This window comes from Chrysemys picta, chromosome 10 (assembly GCF_011386835.1).
Source record: "Chrysemys picta bellii isolate R12L10 chromosome 10, ASM1138683v2, whole genome shotgun sequence".
Taxonomy (NCBI): domain Eukaryota; kingdom Metazoa; phylum Chordata; order Testudines; family Emydidae; genus Chrysemys; species Chrysemys picta.
This window is the reverse complement of record NC_088800.1, coordinates 21,961,362-21,981,180: the sequence shown is the minus strand read 5'-3', so window position 1 is coordinate 21,981,180 and position 19,819 is coordinate 21,961,362. Positions and strand designations below refer to the sequence as shown.

At 42.7% G+C, this 19,819-nt stretch overlaps 1 protein-coding gene and 1 long non-coding RNA gene across 8 annotated transcripts in view; one reads left to right on the top strand and one right to left on the bottom strand.

The window, feature by feature from the left end:
- DMXL2 (Dmx like 2) overlaps positions 1-4,960 on the bottom strand; it is a 113,326-nt gene extending 108,366 nt beyond the window's left edge. For all 7 annotated transcript variants that reach the window (XR_010590995.1, XR_010590996.1, XR_010590997.1 and 4 more), the window contains exon 1: positions 4,654-4,960. Coding sequence is in view for 4 of the 7 variants with exons in the window: in XM_005295473.4 (XP_005295530.2) it covers positions 4,654-4,740 (87 nt within the window). In the remaining 3 variants the exon portion in view is untranslated. The remainder of the gene's footprint in view (positions 1-4,653) is intronic.
- The window catches only part of LOC135973920 (uncharacterized), a 180,669-nt gene continuing 165,676 nt past the window's right edge, over positions 4,827-19,819 (top strand). The window contains exon 1 of the long non-coding RNA XR_010591000.1: positions 4,827-4,966. This is a non-coding gene — a long non-coding RNA (uncharacterized LOC135973920). The remainder of the gene's footprint in view (positions 4,967-19,819) is intronic.

Below are 19,819 nucleotides of genomic sequence, written 5' to 3'. Positions count from 1 at the left end.
TTTCAATTATTTTGATAATTTCAAAATACCTGTTAGCAAATATGTCTGTAACAACACAGACAACAAAAAAGATCCAGGAAATGTTTTTTGACGAATAGATTACTTACTAGGTATATTAATACAGAACTTGATGCATCTTTGTTGACAGTTATCTTCTGTTTCGATGAAATTAAACATTTCATTTAAACAAAGTCATTATACAAAAGTATGTTATACTAAAGTACTGTAATGACCTGGCTTAAGAGGGCACTGGCGTCCTTAAGAACTGTTTTGTGTCTCTCTGCCAGGTCTTGTCCAAGTTCAATCTTCTATGTGTATTGTAAGGTTTTTGGGTCACGCCACTGTAGCAGAAGGGGGTTTGGTGAGTTAGTGGTAGTTTAGTTGTAGGATAGAGGGTGGTTAGCATGGGGAAGGGAAGCCCAGGGTAGAGTTGTATGTATGTGTTTGTGTGGGTTGGGTTGTGTACATGGTTCACCAGCCAACACGCCTTCTCTGGAAGTCATATGAATGTGCCCATGTAAGGCATGGGTGGGGGTGCTGGGGAAGGGCTGCAGCGATAGGTGAAAGCGGAGGGGGGGCAGGTTCAGGCTGACGGGGAATATAAGAGAGAGTGCAGTGCCACTACGGGCAGACACGCACAGAGTGGAATTCAGGGTGAAGAGTGCTCATGTATGCGCAGACATTACGTGTATACCTAACTTTTACATTTGAAACATGTAAAACCAGAAAAAGGAGGCATTTTGGTGAAAATCACAAATTGTGTGGAAAAAATAAAATTCTGCGGGGAACATTAATTCTGCACAAATACTGCATTGCACAGTGGCACAGAATTCTAGCAGCAGTAACTGTCCAACCTCTCCTGTTACACATCTGTAAGATGTGGGCAATGATACTTCCCTACCTCCTGATGAAGGAGCTGTGAGGAACATAGAATTATTAGAACCAGTCAGCAGAGGAGCTAAAATGGGAACTCATGGGCCATGTCTACGCTACAAAATTATGTTGACCTAATTTACGTCGTCATGCAGTCACCGCAGTTATTTAATCAGTTGTGTGTGTACACTTGGCTCCTTGCATCGGCGGTGCACATCCTCACCAGCAACGCTTGTCAATTGTATTGTCAGTGGGGGGCATTGTGGAACAGCTCTTGAAAGCCAGTAACAGTCAATATAAACAATGTGGTGTCCAAGATCAACAGTGTCAGTAAATTACATTCAGTGAGACTCTACACCACTCAAGGAGATGGCGTTATTAAAGTGGCGTAGAGAGGTACTTATGTCGGTGGGAGCCAAATTTAAGTGAAGGCACTTTCACAGATAGCTCGATGTAAGATGCCTTGTGTCGACCTAACTGTGTAATGTAGATCAGGCCATGGTCTCCAACTGTCTCTCAGGCCACATCTATACTATGGGCACTAAACCGCAGAGCTATGGTGCAGTTGCTGTGCCACTGTAATCTCAAAGTGTAGATGCAGACTACTGTGACAGAAGGGGTTTTCCCACTGCTATAGGAAGTCCACCTCTGAGCAATTATACGTAGGTCAACAAAAGCATTCTTCCATCAATCTAACTGCATCAACCAACAGTTAGGTTGGCAAAGCGATGGTGCTCTGGGGCACAGTGGCTATGTCAACTTAAATTTTAAGTGTAGAGTAGGCTTCAGCCCAGTACTTGGAGTCTTTCCCTGGGATAATGATCAAGTTGCTATCTCGAGCTCCAGTTAAGCGAGTCTAAGGAGAATGTATGGTATAGATAATTGCTGGGGGAAGGGATTATGCTTTATTCAGATTAGAACATTTGGAGATTTTAGTAGCCGTCCTCTAACAAGCTCTGAGTATGATCAAATGGCATTTTCCCAGTATATAATTAATCCAAGTATGGCTACAGGACTCTACCAATGGGAAATTTCAAATTTCTGCAGTACATCTTGGCAGCACTAGGGCTCTTCAAAGAAACAGCTGTAAAAACAAATTAATACCACCACTAAAACTACCTATTTTCCCTAACCTCATTCTGAGAAAGAGCTGCACAATTTTTGCTCAAACAAACAAAAAAAATCAGATGAAGGCAGAAAACAAAGATGGAATCTTTCAGCCCAAACTATTATAGTTTCACAACGCCTTCGGCAACTGAAGACAGGAGCTGGCTTACAATGGAAAGTGGTAAGCAAACTTAACTATAAGCATCACTATCAGCTAGGCCTATAATTAGGGCCCTACCAAATTCAAGATCCATTTTGGTCAATTTCATGGCCGGGGTGGGGGGGTGGGGTTTAAAATTAGTCAATTTCATATTTTCAGATATTTACATCTGAAATTTCATGGTGGTATAACCCAAAAGGCAGTCGGTGGGAGGGTCGCAAGGCTATTATTGGGAGGTTGTGGGATGCCACCCTTATTTCTGTCCTGCTGCTGGCAGGGACGCTGACTTTAGATATGGGCAGCCAGAGAGGAAGGCTGCTGGCTGGACTCCCAGCTCTAAAGCCAGCACCACTGCCCGCAGCAACGCAGAAGTGAAGGTCACAGGGTCTGGGGGTGAAGTGGTTTACATATATCTGTTTTTCCAGGCAGTCTCCTATCCTAGTGGTGGACTGACAGCTGGAGCTGCAGCATCTCTGTGCGGGGAGGTGACAGCTGGAGCTGCCGAGCTTCCGGCAGCCAGGGGAGATGCCAGAGATGGGTCTGGCCTGCTAGAGGTGCGGCCCCTGCAGGGGAAAAGAAAGTATCGTCCCGCCCCATCTCCAGCCGGGAGTAGCAGCTGGAGCCCTGCGCAGGGTAGGAGCCCCTGACTGCATGCCAGATTTCATGGGGGAGATCAGATTTCACGGTCTGTGTTGCGTTTTTCACGGCTGTGAATTTGGTAGGGCCCTACCTATAATAATACAGCACTATAGGTGTGCATGGTGCTTAATAAAAGAAATCAACATTAACATGTCTGCCACAGGAGATTTACAATCTGCGTTAGGCATTAAGGCCCTGATCCTGGAATGAGTTCTGCAGAGGAAGACCTTTGCGCTTGCACAAAGCTTATTGCAGGCTCAGGGCTTAAAACAACAAGAAATAATAAGCCAAGAGTGAAATAAGATAGAATGGGAAGCAGAGAGTTACAACAGAGCAAGATCATGAGATATGTTTTCTCTTACATATATCACTTGCTAGTTCCTTTTTAATGTAATTTAACATAATAAAGTTGCAGACAATAGCCAGAGGAGAGGCTGGGGTGCTTTACATGTAATTCTACAATTAAAGTGAACCACATAATGATTTTGCATTTTTCTAAAACATGACTTTGGTATTCTTGGAAAATTGACATAACAACCTAGTATTGCTTAATCTGCAAAAGGATATCATTCGTTGTGAGTGCTGTAAAACTAACAGGTATTAACAAAAAAATTTTATATTACAAAGACAGCATATTATGAACTGACTCTCGAGGCCATTATAATGGAAAGAATACTACAATATATGATTTTATGACTGTCAAAAGTAACAGCAGCCATACAATGCCCTTAGATGTCAGTAGCCCTGCATAGCAGCACAACAGGGAAACTGCTCAGTCTTAGTTCCCTTTATATCTTGTAGCTTTTTAACCATCTGTTATTAAAAACAGAGTTATGATAAGACCAAGCAGGGTTTGAAATGTCCTACTAGTCTGCCCACAGTTTCATTAGAATGAAAATGGTGCTTTATATCACTTAACCAAGAACTAGTTCAGGCCTGGAATGATGGCTGGTAAAGGTTATCACAAAACCTAGTAAGACACAATTCCTCCTCAAATAGTAAAATACTGATTAAATTAAACAATGCAGAAGCTGATCCCTCATTGAAATCCGATAGTCATGTCATAATCCAAATCAGTGACAATTATGTTTACATTAAAAGGGGGAAAGAGAGGCCCATGGGTGGTAAATAAATCCACTCCAAATATAAATTACTAGGCTCTACCAAACTGTTTTGAATGTGTCTTATTCATTTTCACTTATATTACGGGAAGCTTTTGTAAAGGAATTAATATTTAATTTCTCAACACCTCATAGTAACAGAAGACCAATTGTTCACCAACAGCAGATGGGGTATTTAAGAAGATTGTTCCAACTGAATCTTTCTTTTCATTACAAATAGCCATCCTATTAAGTATTTTATTCTGTGAACACAAGAAAATCAGGGACATGTAGTTGATTGGTCTCCCTCCCTCTTTCTTCTTCACAATGTCAGGTGGGCCTTCAACACCAGCTAGAGGTGACAAGTGCATCCTCAAATCCCAGCCCCCATCTGCTGCTGTGTTCTGGGAGTGTAAAACAGCAGATCCCTCCCTTTCCCCAGTGGGAGCTAGGGGATCGCTGCACGGGAAACAGACACCAAAGGACTGAATGGACGGGTTATTTCCTCCCCAGTCGTTTTCTGTACTGGAGCATCTCAATATGAAATTCGCAGCCTACCATGAGCGCATAACTACTCACCACCCATGCACCTAGTCATCACCCCTCATCCATGCCACTGCCCCAGCGATAATTACCCCCACCCCTCATTACTCCCACCCCACTATCCCAGCTAATTACTTCATCCCACTGCCCCTGCGATAATTACCCACCACCCTTAATTACCCCCAACCCAAGCCCCTCCCACCACCCCACCCGGCCCCGCACCGCCCTCACCGTGAAGGGGATGTCCCCGACGCTGCCCACCGAGTAGCAGTTGTCGCCGGGGTTGACGGCGCCGGTGAGCACCTGGTGCAGATGCATGGCGGCCCCGCAGACCTACAGGCTGCGGCGGGGCCAGCCGGCCGGGCTCCCCGCTCTCTGGGGCCGGCAGTGCGGCGCGGCGCAACGGCTGTCAGCACCGAGCAGGACCCGGATGGCTCCGCGTTCCCTCCCTCCCGCCGCCCCGAACGGGAAGTCACCGGCTCGCGCGAGCACAGCTCGTGCCCGAGAGAGTAGCCGAGGGTGATAGATGGGGCGCGCGAACCAGGTGAGCTGGCGCGCGCGCAGTGCACTCGCCGGTGGCCGTGGGTGCACAGGGCCGCGGCGCGCGTGCGCGCTGGGTGCGGACTGGGGAGGGGGAAGCAGCAGAGTGCGTGGGACCGCACCCCAGGGGTGTGTGCGCGGCACTGCGCGCGGCGTGTGCACTGGGCCCTCTGCTGGGCGTGTGCCGGGGATCTCCCCTCTTCACCGGGGCGCGGACTGGGATCCGCACGCACCAGCCCCCAGGGGATGGAGCTGAAGCTCTGCTAGCTCCCAGGGCAGATAGAGCGACAGCATAAAAAGAGCGGCTCTCACCAGATACCGAATCAGGGATCCTAAACTAGGGCTTCAAAGCGCAGTGGCAGAGTTAGGGAACAACATCTGTGCAACCACTGGCTGAGAGGAGAAATTGAATGAGATACAGCCTGAGCTCCCCACCCCAGTGTTCAAAATAGTAGGAAGTGGTGGTAGAATTTTTTTTTCTGCAAAATATCAGAAGTGCTGAGAGTCCATTAAAAGGGAAAACTGCATGAACCTGGAAGAAAAGTGAGACAATCCGCTGCTGAATTATTAAAAAAGGGCGTTTTAACAAAGGGGCATGAGCTAAAACCTCAAACGCACTGTGATGCCCTGTACTGGGCAGAGCTTTGATCTGAGGTGCTTGTGGTCTCTTGTTTATTTGCACTACTGTAAGTCTTATACAGCTTGTGATGCCACTAAAATATATTGTGCATAGTGCCTTGGGGAATTTGTTTCCACCAGCTTCCCCCACAAGTGTATGCAGTCCTCTGGAAACTGAGCACCTGGGACGTGAGCTCCTGCACTGCCCCTTGGAATCTGTGCATTGGTACTTGTTCGTGCTATTCCCCTGGGGTGGGAATACCTACAGAGTGCATGGAAAAACTGAGCATCAGTTTCAGACTTCCAATACTTATGTGCAGTATGCATTTAATCCTTGAGCAGTTTAATTGTAACTAGCTATTATTGACCTCAAGAATGGGGCCAGTGATAGTAGAAAAGGTTATCATTGCTTTCTGGTCTAGCCATAGCAGGGGATAGAGGGCTCCATGATTCACTTTTAAGTGCTCAAACTGTATAGCTCTATTAACTGGAACTAGGGAGGAAAGTGGTGTTTTGGGGTGGCATTTTTTCGAGTATCAGAGGGGAAATCAGTTTATATTAAACAAGGAAGAATTGTTTTACATTAATTTCAGCGAGGTATAGGAGACCAGAATTCCACTGGTACCTTAGGCTCTTGTAGGTATGTTTCTATTCAGTGTATTTGTAATGACTCAGAGGATGGGCTTGTTTACAAAAGACTTTGCAGAGTAAAGTAGTCAATGTTGAAACACCCTTAAGAATGTGAAGAATGCTGCGTCTTAGAAGAAGAAAAATAACCACAGAAGATCTATAAACTGTTTAGGGGAATAACCATTGCATAATCCCCCAAGATTTAAGAAAACACTGCAAGGTTGTCTTTACACTGAACAAAAATAGATCTGCACTACACTGCCAGTACAACTCCACCGTTGATAGCAACAGTGGGACCTGTAGTTGTAGTCAGGGCTCAGGCATTTTTTGCACTATGTTATTGTCCAATCCTGAGATGCTTATAAAATTCCTATTTAAGTAAATGTGTGTTTTCCTGAGTATGGACTTCAGGATTACACCCTTGCACTTTGTTGCTTCCTCTAAAAAGATTTTATTTGCCCTAATTGAACATATAACCTTAATCATGTTAATATACAGATAAATCAAGCTCATGTTTCCAGTGACGTACTAGCAAAGCAAATTCAGATTGAAAAACATTGTCATTAATCACTCTTGGCACTTCAAGTGCTCAGGACCCAAGTCTACTGCTAGTGAAGTCAAGGGACGTTTTGTCAGATTTCAAAGGAAACTGGACCGTGCCCTTATCTATGCTGGATAAATTTGATGTGATAACTACTCTTTGGCTCTCCTAGCATGCTATCCAAATGTAAAATGGCTATCAGTGGTGCACAGATGATTCTATCACTGTTGTATTGCATTTCCTCTGATCAAGGCTCTCTCCCATTGTATAGATGCCATTATCATTGATGCACTTTATTTTATTTTAGGTCAGTGCTGAAATAAATTAGATATTTGGGGTCAGATTCTGAGGCAGTGTTACCTGGTGTTTCTAAGTGGAAGTCAATGGAACTATGTCATCTGACACCAGCTGAGGATCTGATCTTTGAATGGATAATTACCACATTTAGCTATGGCATTAAGTGGAATTATATGTAAACCGTGTAATCTAAAGAAAACACTAGAAATTCAGTAAAGCCAGACGTTGCGGCTTTTGATGGAAAACATTCCTCAATTTAAGAGAGCACCTCCAGAGTTAGTCATACCATCCTATACAATTGGATGCAATTAGTGAGAATTTTGGTTTGGAGCCCAGTCTTCTATTTATTTATTTATTTATTTATTATACTAAGGCTGCCAGTAATTCTTGCTCACAAGCCAAATGTGAAATAGACATCAGGGTAGTAGGCTAGATGGACCTTTGGTCTGACCCCCTATGGCAGTTGTCTTGTAACTTTTGCTTTATCTTCTCTCAAAATGTTTTATTGGCCAACTTGGTGAGAAACACTCTTCAGAATGTTTGATCTTTTTGAAGTTTTAGATGACATCTTGTTGAAAGGCACTTAAAAAAAAACATTCTGGTTCCTGACCCTCCCTCACCTTTCTAAAGAAGCTTCTATTATCTCAAAAGTCAAGGTAAAATAAGCCTTACTTCAGAATCCCCTTGAATCTTTGCGTTCCTGGGAGCTTTACTCTGTAATTTCTGTCATATACAAGATTTTGATAGATGATTCAAAACTACCCTCCACCAAGTTGGATAATGATAAGACTGAAATAATCCACAAAATATGTCCTGCCAGATTGGATTGTCTTAGAGAAAGCACTAGTTAGCTTTTCAAAGAGACAAAACCACTAGGCTTTCAGCAACTTTAAGGCATTTCTTTTCTGGAATCCTGATTTGAGGCTGTTTGTTCAGGTCAGTCCTTTTTAGACTTGGTAAACTAGGTGATACCAATCACAGATGGAAGTATAGTGCTATTTTCAACTAAGTTACCTTGCAGTAAAATGAAAGTGCACGTAGCTGTGGAAGACTACAGATGTGATCAGTTTCTTCTGCAAACAAGAATCTTTCGCAAGTATCTAGGGACTGAAACATTCAGATCCTCACTGAAAACCAGTCTCTTTCTGCTAGTATTCTGCCACTAGCCTAAACTCTGAGCAGTGTCCTTTGCCACTCCACTGCTGGCAATTTATATGTAGTAACTCAAGTGATTGTTTTGCACTTTTAGAGTTACAATAAAACACCTAAATAATGCATACTTGCATCTTTCCAAAGATCTTTATTCTTCCCAACGTGATCAGTTTCTCCCCACTCTCTAATCAGCTCTAGTATAGTCTACTCATTGTGTAACAGATTCTCTGCCTTGTGCCATTCCCATGAGTGGTACAAAGTGAGTGAAAACTTCCGGTAAGATCCCTGCAGGAGCGTCATATCCTTTGGCACAGTGTCAACTGTCCATAGGGTGACCAGATAACAAGTGTGAAAAATCGGGATGGGGTGGGGGGTAATAGATGCCTATATAAGACAAAGCCCCAAATATCGGGACTGTCCTTATAAAATCAAGACATCTGGTTACCCTAACTGTCCACCTTGCAGCTCCTGGAGTTGGAGGGGAGGGGCTGGAGTCAGTGGTATAGCCAGGGTTGCAGCCGAGGAGGAGCAGCGGCGAAAAAAGGCGCCGGTCCTTCGGTGGCATTTCGGCGGCCCTGCGCATGCGCCGAAATGCCGCTGAAAGATGGAGCGGCACATGCGCAGGGCCGCCCCGCTTCCCCATCCAGAGCTCTGTCCGGGGCACCGAGACCCCGGCAATGCTCTCAGGGCCTGCCAGCCCGCGGCCCCATTCCGCCGGCCGGAGCGCCGGGAACCGGCCGGCCCGCGGCCCCGTTCCGCCGGCCGGAGCACCGGGAGCACCACTTTTGGGAAATGTGGGGTCAGGGGAAGCGGCCGCTTCCCCTGAACCCCGCTAGCTACACTACTGGCTGGAGTATGATGCACTCTGGCAGTCTCCAGCTGACAAATGTCCCCCAGTTAGTTCAAGTTAGAGCAGCCCCTGAGTTTATCATCTTAATGTTCCTGGGAATAATGGGTATTGCTGTCCACTCCTAAACAAAAATCTTTGAGACTCCATTAATCTAAGGATGGCTCCCAAACATCTTGCTTCTTTATTAAGAAAGAGTGAGATACTTGGACTTGTGTATTCTGTGTTTATAAATAGTTTTTTAAACCTAATATCCTAAGAATATCTATGCTTAATACTTTTGGAAATCTGGAAGGGGTTGATTCTGGTCAATCTCTGTAAGTGTCCTTCTGTTGTGCCTGTTTGTGTTTTGCAGGATTTATTTTTAATCTTGTAGAATCCTGGCCTAATTATCAGTTGGAAGAAAAAAGAACCAGAGCTGAGAGTTAAAATCCTATTCAGGAAGAAACCAAAATATACTTCAGAGTCTTCTGCACTGCATTGAGTTTTACCATACTTCAAAGGCTTATGTAAGGGCTAGGGTGACTCTGTACTGTACTCTGAACTATACAAGAAATATAGTGAATGTGTCTCTCTGGAATGTTTAGATTCTTTAGTATGTCTAATGATTGTTGACTGCTCTGTATCTGCAACTGTAAATAAAATGTTCTCTTCGCCTCACCCCATTCCACCCTTCTGTCACAGTTTAAATGCTTTTGAGTGTTACATGCCTGTCCTTCACTAAACAGTCAGATTCCAGTCTTGCAGTCTGGATTAAGACTATTTTAAGTGAAATAAATAAGATTTCTTGCATGAGTAAATATTAATCACCCGAGTAGCAGCAAGATTTGGCCTAACCTCTGCTCCTATTGAAGTCATGCCCATATTTAAAGGAAAACCGTTTGTCAGTTGATTTTGATAGGAATAGAGGGCGATGTTGAGTGCCTTTGAAAATCCTTCCCTTAGTGAATAAATGACCAATTATTAATCCTCTGGTTTCCAATAGTAGTTTCCAAGAGTGTATATTGTTACAATTCCCAATCAAACTCCTCTTTTTTGAGTTACTTGTCCAGTGTTGCTTATCTTTTATCAGGATGTCAGAGGATAGCATCTATTTCTTCTCTAGAAGTGAGAGAAGACTATTGGCACTTTTGCTGCTATTATTGATTATTAGTGACCTTTCCTCTCGAACTCCACTTAATCCCCAAAATGTTTATTTTTTAAAATGTAGAACTTACTTTAACCATGAAAGTATTCTGTCCCATCATGCATTCAAATGACAGCTGCATTCACTGTCCTAATCTACAGTACATCACTAGTCATAGAATCATAGAATATCAGAGTTGGAAGGGACCTCAAGAGGTCATCTAGTCCAACCCCCTGCTCAAAGCAGGACCAATTCCCAGCTAAATCATCCCAGCCAGGGCTTGTCAAGCCGGGCCTTAAAAACCTCCAAGGAAGGAGACTCCACCACCTCCCTAGGTAACGCATTCCAGTGTTTCACCACCCTCCTAGTGAAATAGTTTTTCCTGATATCCAACCTGGACCTCCCCCACCGCAACTTGAGACCATTGCTCCTTGTTCTGTCATCTGCCACCACTGAGAACAGCCGAGCTCCATCCTCTTTGGAACCCCCCTTCAGGTAGTTGAAGGCTGCTATCAAATCCCCCCTCATTCTTCTCTTCTGGAGACTAAACAATCCCAGTTCTCTCAGCCTCTCCTCATAAGTCATGTGCTCCAGACCCCTAATCGTTTTTGTTGCCCTCCGCTGGACTCTTTCCAATTTTTCCACATCCTTCTTGTAGTGTGGGGCCCAAAACTGGACACAGTATTCCAGATGAGGCCTCACCAATGTCGAATAAAGGGGAACGATCACGTTCCTCGATCTGCTGGGAAGTATCCCTTAAACAGAAGCTTTCACAAAGAGAGCAATCATCACTACAGTAAGAAGACAGTTAAGCAGTGTCAGGTATTTCCATAACCTGTTTAGAAAAAAATCTACAAAATATGGACACATTCTTTAGCAAATATGTATTTAATTAACTGAGGTATTCTACTACAGTTTTCCTTTCCATATAAAAATAGATATATTCTATGTTCTAAAATGTGTAGATCTTATTTTAAAGAGGTAAATGACACACTGCTTAGAATTCTTCAGATTTGTTGTGGTTCACAACTCTTCCAAGATATTGTCATGTTTTAAATTATTCACAGGTGTTCTGGGCCAAATTCATTACTGCCGTTACCCAACTGACTTCAATGAAGATACACCAGAAATGATCTTAGTCCTTTATCTCTAAAGGTGCAGGGAATGAGACAAAAATTGACTTCAGTGATATTCTGCTAATTAATTATTATTAATTATTATTTGCATTGCGGTAGCACCCAGGAGCCCATTGTGCAAGACTGTACAAACACAGAACAAAAGATGGCCATCAAAACAACCTTTTAAGGTTATTTTATAATTGCCAGTGTTCTCTGTTCACCAAGGAAGACCCAGTCCCTGATCTTAGGAGGATACATTTCTTTCACCTTCCTGAAAACTTTGCTGTTCAGGTTATTTCCTACCTTTTGTGTTTTTTCTCAATATTCTGTACAGTATATTGGGTGAAATACTTCTGATCACTTGAAGCAAATGTAGTATAATGTAAACAGCCTTAGATGTTTGTTTCCTCATTTCAGAACAAGAAAGCTAATTTGAATTTGAAAAAATATGTTGGGTTTTGATGTCATGCTCACCTCTTAGAGGCAGATACTTATGAACAACAACATGTTTTTATTAAATAAGCTAGGGGGGTGGGAATATTGGCAAACATGAGATCTGTGTTAAAAACAAAGGAATCTGGCTGGGTGTTCATCCTTATCTCATCCTCTTTTATAACATAGTTAAACATCACTGAAGGATGGTGTGGGTGCTTAGATCTTTAGCACTAACTGGTCTTTCTCCTCTCTAAAAGGATTTAAGGCACTTAATCCAAAGAATGTTTGCATAATGTGCTTTAATTACTATTTCATTTACGAAAGTGTTTTCCCTTCTGTTATGTGCAGTGAAGGAGGGCCCTGTAGGTTGCCACCAGTGCTACTTGTTTTCTCCACACATCAACCTCACCATAGAACTTGAGGCTTTCATTTTCCTGGGCAGAAGATGATATTCCTTCATTCTCATAAGTACACCTGGAGCATCTAACTACTAGGCCACCCCACAACTGAGTGTTTTCAAGGAATGACATCACTAATTAGAATGCAGTGATGCAACCATGTCAGTCCCAAGATATTAGAGAGACAGGGTGGGTGAAGTAATATCTTTGGCTGGACCAACTTCTGTTGGTGAGAGAGACAGAAGTTGGTCCAGCCAAAAATATTACCTCACCCATTTTGTCTCTCTCATTTCACTAACATTTAGTGGTTCCCCAGCTGTAACTATATCTGGGTGGTAAAAGAGCAAGGCCAAAGTAAACCTAATTCTGGAGTCTTAGTGTTATGCAGCAAGACCTTGGACCTTGATAGGACTAGTTAATTTTTAATACTATGCTACTGCCTGGGTTGATCCTGTGTTCTTTCTCTGGATTGAATGCTTGTGTTGCACGTAAGTGTAGTGAAACTGAAAGAATGTGCACTTTTAAACACACATTTTAAGAGAGCCTATGTGCAATAGGAAGAGCCACTGTTTAAATACCAATGTTCATTTTATTTCCCCTGTGTCTAACCACAAATGGAAGAATCCTACTTTGTACTTGTTGGGAGCACTGTTCATCTGTGGATCTCATCTTATCCAACTTTGTCAAGCACTTTGAACTTGGAAATACATGCATGTGATGGTGTGAATGTATAAGTGAAGGGATTCGGAGTCAAATTGCTTTCATGTTTTTCTTGAATTACTAAATCTAAATTATGACTTAATGGAATTTGTATGCAAATAGTAATTCACTGACAAATGAATCTCTCCATATAATTTAATTTTATATTGGACTCCGTGTCTTGGAGACATTAGACGTACAGGGGGAAATGTTTCAAGAATAGAGCCTAAAAAGATCTTTTAAAAAGAAATACTGAATGTATGTTTTTTAAAAGGGTAAAATGAAACCGTCTCATCATGCTGTAGTAAGGATTTAAATTCTACATCTCCGAAAGGCAGGCATCTGCTGTCCTTAGGAGATAAAGAAAGCTGTTACAAAGGTTTATTTATAGCTTAGGTTTATGTCCAAGAACTAAAGGAGACCAGAAGGATCCTCCCTGTCATCAACTTACTATGACAGCATTTTCAGGCCTAGGCTAGATATTCAGTCCTGATAGCCCTATTATAAGCGTAACTGTAGTAACACTGTAGTGATGGTTGAGGAAGCAGTTGCGTCACAAGCCCTGATTTTCAGAGACTTATAACATGCCAGATACTCTGGGCTAATATTTCAGCTGAGAACAAACCCTACAAAGGTGACATTGATTAATAAACTTGGTTTTGCTTTTCAAATAACTCTCAAATTGCTTTGTTTTAAAACTTTGTTTGCCATAGGATTGTTAGAACTTGATCTCATCTGTACTGGCGTAAATGTGGAATATCTCCATTACAGTCCAGTGAATTTGCACTGGAGTATATGAAATTCTAGTCTGCGGTGAGGGAGATATGACGGAAGAAATTGGATTTGGAAGTAACCAATGACGTATTGCTTCTTGAGCTCAGTGTTTTGTTTTTTGTTTTTTTTTGTTTTTTTCCACATTAGCCAGAGTATGTCATGAGAGGAAAAGGAATGCAAAGTGCACCACATATTCATATTCAGCTTGATCTCCTTGCCTTGTACCTACTATGGATTTACACCAGTGCATGGTGAGTCAGAACAAAATGTCATCTTTACACCTCCTTTGAACAGGTGTAAATGACTACACAAAGCACAAGGCTGTGGAGAATTAGCCCTGTAGTCTGAGTGGTATCCCAGCAGGTATGCCATGGAGACTATGCTCATATGCAGTACACACACTTTATTTTACAGGAGGAGCGGGAATTTGCCTGGTGACAGCCTCCAGATACTAATTGTTACAAAGAGAGGGCAATGCCCTAGGCCAGAGGTTCTCAAACCATGGTCCGTGGACTACTAGTAGTCCGCAAGCTCCATTCAGGTGATCCGCGGATAGTTCCCTCTAGGGTGCATGCCTGGAGGCTGCACATGAGAGAATGAAGGGCCACCCACCTAATTAGTGGAGCCGCGCAGGCATGGCTCCACTAATTAGGTGCTTGGACCCTGGAGAAGACACACATGTGAGGTGAGGTGGTAGCCCTGAGGGTAATAGGAGGTAACTGGGAGGGGGCAGTGGGGTGAGGAGGGGGGGGCATTTGGGATGTGCAGGGCTGCAGCAGCCAGAGAAAGAGGCAACTTCCCCAGCTCCAGGGCTGCCGCTGCCGGGGAGAGACCCCCCTCCTTCCCAGCCCCAGCCTGGGGGCTGCCACGGCGGGGGAGAGAGGGAATATCCATCGCATTAGAAAGGTAAGACTACTGATATTAAAATATGAGTTGTGTGCTTTTATTTGTAGAACAAAAAAAGTTGGTTGTGGTTGTTGTGTTTTTTTTTTTTATATATATAGCACCTTTTATCCAAAGCGCTTTACAGTAGTTAGCTAATGGTACAAACAACATTAGGAAAGATCATTAAGTGGTCCACTGAGACCCTCAACAATTTTCAAGTGGTCCGTGGGGAAAAAAGTTTGAGAACCACTGCCCTAGGCAGTCTTGAAATTCATCTGACTTTTTGGGTGCTGAATGCCTTGGGCTGCACAAGTCAATCTGTATTGCCAGCTCAATGATTTTATCAAGTCTTGCAATATTTGGTGTTTTTCCTATACCTGATGAGGGCCTGTGATTACATGAGACTCTCTGCTTTCATTTAAAAAAAAAAAAATATTTCTCATGAAAATGTGAACCCTACAAGTTCAAAACCTAAAGTTCAAAACCCAAAAGGCAAGGAAAAAAAAAAGCCCCACCCACATTTATTTTATCTCCTGACTTTAACTCTGACTTTTTTTTTTTTTTTTTTTGAGGGAAGCACCTGACTCTTTTTCAACACTTGGAGTTGGCAATGCTACGCTGAATTCTGGGAGCAGAAGCAGTGGCATTTTCCCTTGGAGTAGATGTCTCAGAGGAAAAGGGGTCCTCTAGCCCATAATATAGACCTTCCTCACTGGTGATTGATAGTGACTAGCATAACTGCATCCCCCTTCCCTTGTTTTTTATCTAATTTTAACTAGATATACAGGTACCACTTGCATGAAATTATACCATGAATAAATTAGCTAAACAGTCAATGGGCACCTAGCAAACGCTAGGAAATTAGAACCTGCAATTCATCACTGTTGGAGATCTGCTGATGATGGCAACAGTGGACTTCGTAGCTTAGACAAAAACTGGGCATTTTAAATTGGGTGTAAAACTTTCAAAAGCAGCTATGGGCCCGTTTTTAAAGGTATTTAGGTGTCGAAGATGTAGATAGTTGCTTAGTGGCACTTTCAAAAGTTTTTAAGTGCCTAATTCCTTAGGCACCTAGACACTTTAAAAATCCCACTAAGCAACTAATGACTTTGGAGGCTTAACCACTTTCAAAAGTGATTTTAGTCATCTAGGAGCCTAAGTCTCATTGAAAGTCAATGAGACTTAGGGCTTGTCTCCCCTTACTGGGGGATTGACAGGCGGTGATCGATCCACTGGGGGTTGATTTAGTAGGTCTAGTGAAGACCCACTAAATTGACCACCGATCGCTCTCCCATCAAGTCTGGTACTCCAGTGGAACGAGATGCATAAGGTAAGTCGACCGGAGAGTTTCTCCTGTTGACCCAGCACGGTGCAGACACCACAATAAGTTGACCTAAAGTATGTTGACTCAAGCTATGTTATTCACAGAGCTGGAGTTGCGTAACTTAGGTTGACTTAGCCCCATAGTGTAGACCTGCCCTAAGTGACCTTTCAAAAGTGACTTAGCCCCTTAAAGGCGGGTCTACACTACGGGGCCAAGTCTACCTAAGTGATGCAACTCCAGCTAGGTGAATAACATAGCTGGAGTCGACGTACCTTAGGTTGACCTATTGCGGTGTCTATATTGCGCTGGGTTGACAGGAGAAACTCTCCGGTCGACTTAACTTATGCATCTCATTCTGGTGGAGTCCCAGAGTTGACGGGAGAGTGAGCAGTGGTCGATTTAGCTGGTCTTTACTAGACCTGCTAAATCGACCCCTGGTGTCTCGATCGCTTTGTAATAACCCGAATACACTTTTTCTAGTGCTATAAGCATTTCATTTTAAAATCCCCCGGTAAGTGAAGACCAGCCCGAAGAGTGTGCAGTTACTTAGCCACTTTTGAAAACTTTTCCCTGTGCTCATTAAGCTGTTGGCAGTAAAAAAGTCTGAGCCCTGTTTTATGCTCTAGCTTTAATTTTTGCTGTCACTGTGGGAGCTACAGATGAAGATCGAGTATGAAAGTATTTATGGATTTAGTCCATTATTTTGATTTCCAAAAAATGGATCATTACATGCTCTTCAACATTTACCAAATATTTACATTTGTTTTACCTTGTTTCTCACATGCTTTGCAACACTCTTAAAATATTTGCTCTTGTTAAACAAAAACTTCTACAACACTGTTTAACTCTTATAATATTCTTTTCTCCTCCTCTTCCTCCCCCTTTCTCTTTGTTCTTCAGTCACCATGTTTGAAGTAGGATTAAAAAACCCAGCAAAGGCTGGAAAGTAAGACAGCACACAATCTTGCACTTGTGAGGATTTGTGTGTTTCAAACAAATGCCCTTTCTTATCCCTACCTGGGTATAACCTTACTCCGGCAGCTGGCTTGGAAGCATCTCCTGGACAGTGGAACATAGGAGTTGCCAGACTGGATCAGACCTGTCATCTGTCAGTCAGAGAGAGAATTCTGGACTAGAGGCCGGTGCTAGTTGCTTCTGAAGTACAAGAAATCCCCCCAGTAGACTATGGGTGATAATTATATCCCCCACCCCCATCACTCCTCCCAAAAAAGGCTTCCTCCTAATCACTAGCACAGGGCTTCTCAAGCTGGGGGTTGGGACCCCTCAGGGGGTCACGACGTTATTACATGGGGAGTCACGAGCTGTCAGCCTCCACCCCACTTTGCCTCCAGCATTTATAATGGTGTTAAATATGTAAAGAAATGTTTTTAATTTAAAAGGGGGGGGGGTCGCACACAGAGGCTTGCTATGTGGAAGGGGTCACCAGTTCAGAAAGGGGTCACCAGTACAAAAGTTTGAGAACCACTGCCCTAGCAGGCAGTTTGGTTTAAACCCTGAAACATTAGGTTTTATTCTTTCCAATACTTTTTTTTTGTGTTCACTATTATAACTCTGGATATTCTTGTTCATATAAACATCCAATTTCTCTTTAAATCTTGGTGAATTCTTGGCCCTCAAAGACGTCTTGTAACAATGAGTTCCATGGTCTAGTTATGCATTGTGTGAAAGTTCATTTTGAATGTGCTGCCTTTTGGTTTCATTGAATTTCCCTCACAACACGAGTAAGGGGACAGCTGATGTCCTGATCTACCTTCTGCAGATCAGTCATTAGTTTATATGCTTCTCTCATGTTCCTTAAGCAATGTAAATTGTTTCAATTCCTCTTTCTATGAGAATTTTTTTCCATCCCCTCTACTCATTCTCCTTGCCCTTTTCTGAACCGTCTCTGATTCTTCAGTATTGTTTCTGAGTTGGGGTTGACCAGTAATGCACACAGTACATGTAGTATACATAGATACTTTAACTGACCAGTAATGCTGTGTGCCAACTGCTGAGCCACAAGATTGATTCACTTTGGTAATTCTTTGAGGGACTAATTGTTAACTCTGCTAATGTGAAAGTACTGAAGTGCTAACCCTCCGGCCCTGCCAATATTCAAGAATCAAACCATTGGTAGTCCCAGTGTAGAAAACAGTTAATCATGCTGTGCTGCTTCAGTGGCATTTGAGGTATAAGTTCTTCCCTTCTGTAAAAGAAACAGACTGCCTTTCTGCGAGGGAGGATAACTTTAGCGAGTTAATAACTAATGAATCCCTGATGAAACAAACACTTTACATGTGCAGTTCCTGGGGAGGGGGGGAGGGGTCTATCAGTACAAATATGAATAATTTGACAATTCTATTGCTCCATTTCAATGTTCCCTCTCACAAATATGCCTCTGTATAAGAAATCAATATGAATCAATTACTAATGCTAGCTAATGACAGAATAGATTTATATTTTAAAGTATGAGGGAAGCTCTTATTTTTAAAAAAATGGAACTGTGCATAAAATTAGAAAGAACTAGAGCTGTGCATGAACCAGAGTTTTCCTCCTACAGAAAATGTGCATTTCTGAGAATATTCATTCCAAACTGGAAAGAAAAGTCAGAAATGTGAAACTTTGAGCTTAAGGGAAAATTGCGCAAAAAAAAAAAAAAGTCCCATTTTGGAGGAACCAGAATGGAATTTTTCTAAAACTTCTGGGTTAACTGCCCAGTAAGCCAGGCCGCCAAAGAGGTGGGGATCCCAGGGAGCCCGGCTGGCTGGTGAGGTTTCAGTTGAAAGTTTCAATGGAATCAACTTGTTTCCAAGGAAAATTTCAGTTGTCAGCATTTTCTGAGGGGAAAATTGTTCCATTGGAAAATTTTTGACCAGCTCTAGTAATCTTTATTGCAACAAACATTGGCTGTATGTGGCTGAACACCACCCAACATTTAGAGTAATGAACTACATTTGTATTTAATGAAAGTACTGGAAAGTTTGAGCTTGAGCTGCCTCTCATTTTACAAATTTTTGGAGGCTTTGAAATCACCAGGAATACTTCAGTAGTGAAATTACACAGTGCAGAGATGAGTAGTTGACATAACTTGCTCCTCAGGGGTTGGATAGTTCTTTTGTATAGGACCTAGCACAATGGGCCCTAGTCTGTTACTGGGGGTTCCTAGGTACAACTGCAATGCATATAATTAATAGCTTAAGTAATAAAGGGAGAGGCTTACTTTCTCAAATGTGACTGTACGAGTGAAGAAAACAGTGTGCTCTTCTTTGCTTCTTTATTGCTATGAATGGGCTGAGTCCTCACCCCATCCCATAGATGTCTGTCTGAGTTAATGTCCAGACTTGCATTCTTCCTGGAGTCTGGATTTATTGGTAACTCGTTAACAGTAGCATAACATAACTCTCAGCTTATGCCTCCTCCCTGGTGTCAGCTGTACTCCATCTAGGACTGCCCCCATCCTAGCTCCCTCTCTTCTAGGAGAGGAACTTCCATCTGTCCTAATCACCAGGGAGAGTTAGAGTCCCACCTGCCACAGTGAGCCTGCAGGAGACTTTGTGCTTTATGTTCTAATATCCGCTCAACAGAAGAGCTTTTAAGCCTATTGCAACAATGGAAAAAGAGGGACATTAATTGGCAGTTTTAGAGCCCCTATGTACTAGTCATTTGCCTACCTTTGCCTGAAGCTGATGTATCAGGAACATATTTGATGAGCAAAGTGTTGTCCATATATTCATTTTGCTAGACTAAGCCATGCACTTGAGGTTCCCCAGAGATAAGGTCAAGGATGCTGTCCAGCCGCATTTGATCTTCTCCAGGAGCTTTCAGTTCCTAAATCAATTAATAGAATGTGTTCTCTGTCTCATGCATAGTTTATTAATTTGTGACATTTATTGTTATGTATGTAATAAGTGATCAAAGTTCTAGTCCACGAAAGTGACTATTACACAATACATTAAAACATTCTTTTTCATATCTAACTCAGAACACTATACGTGGGAGAGTGCAACTGACTG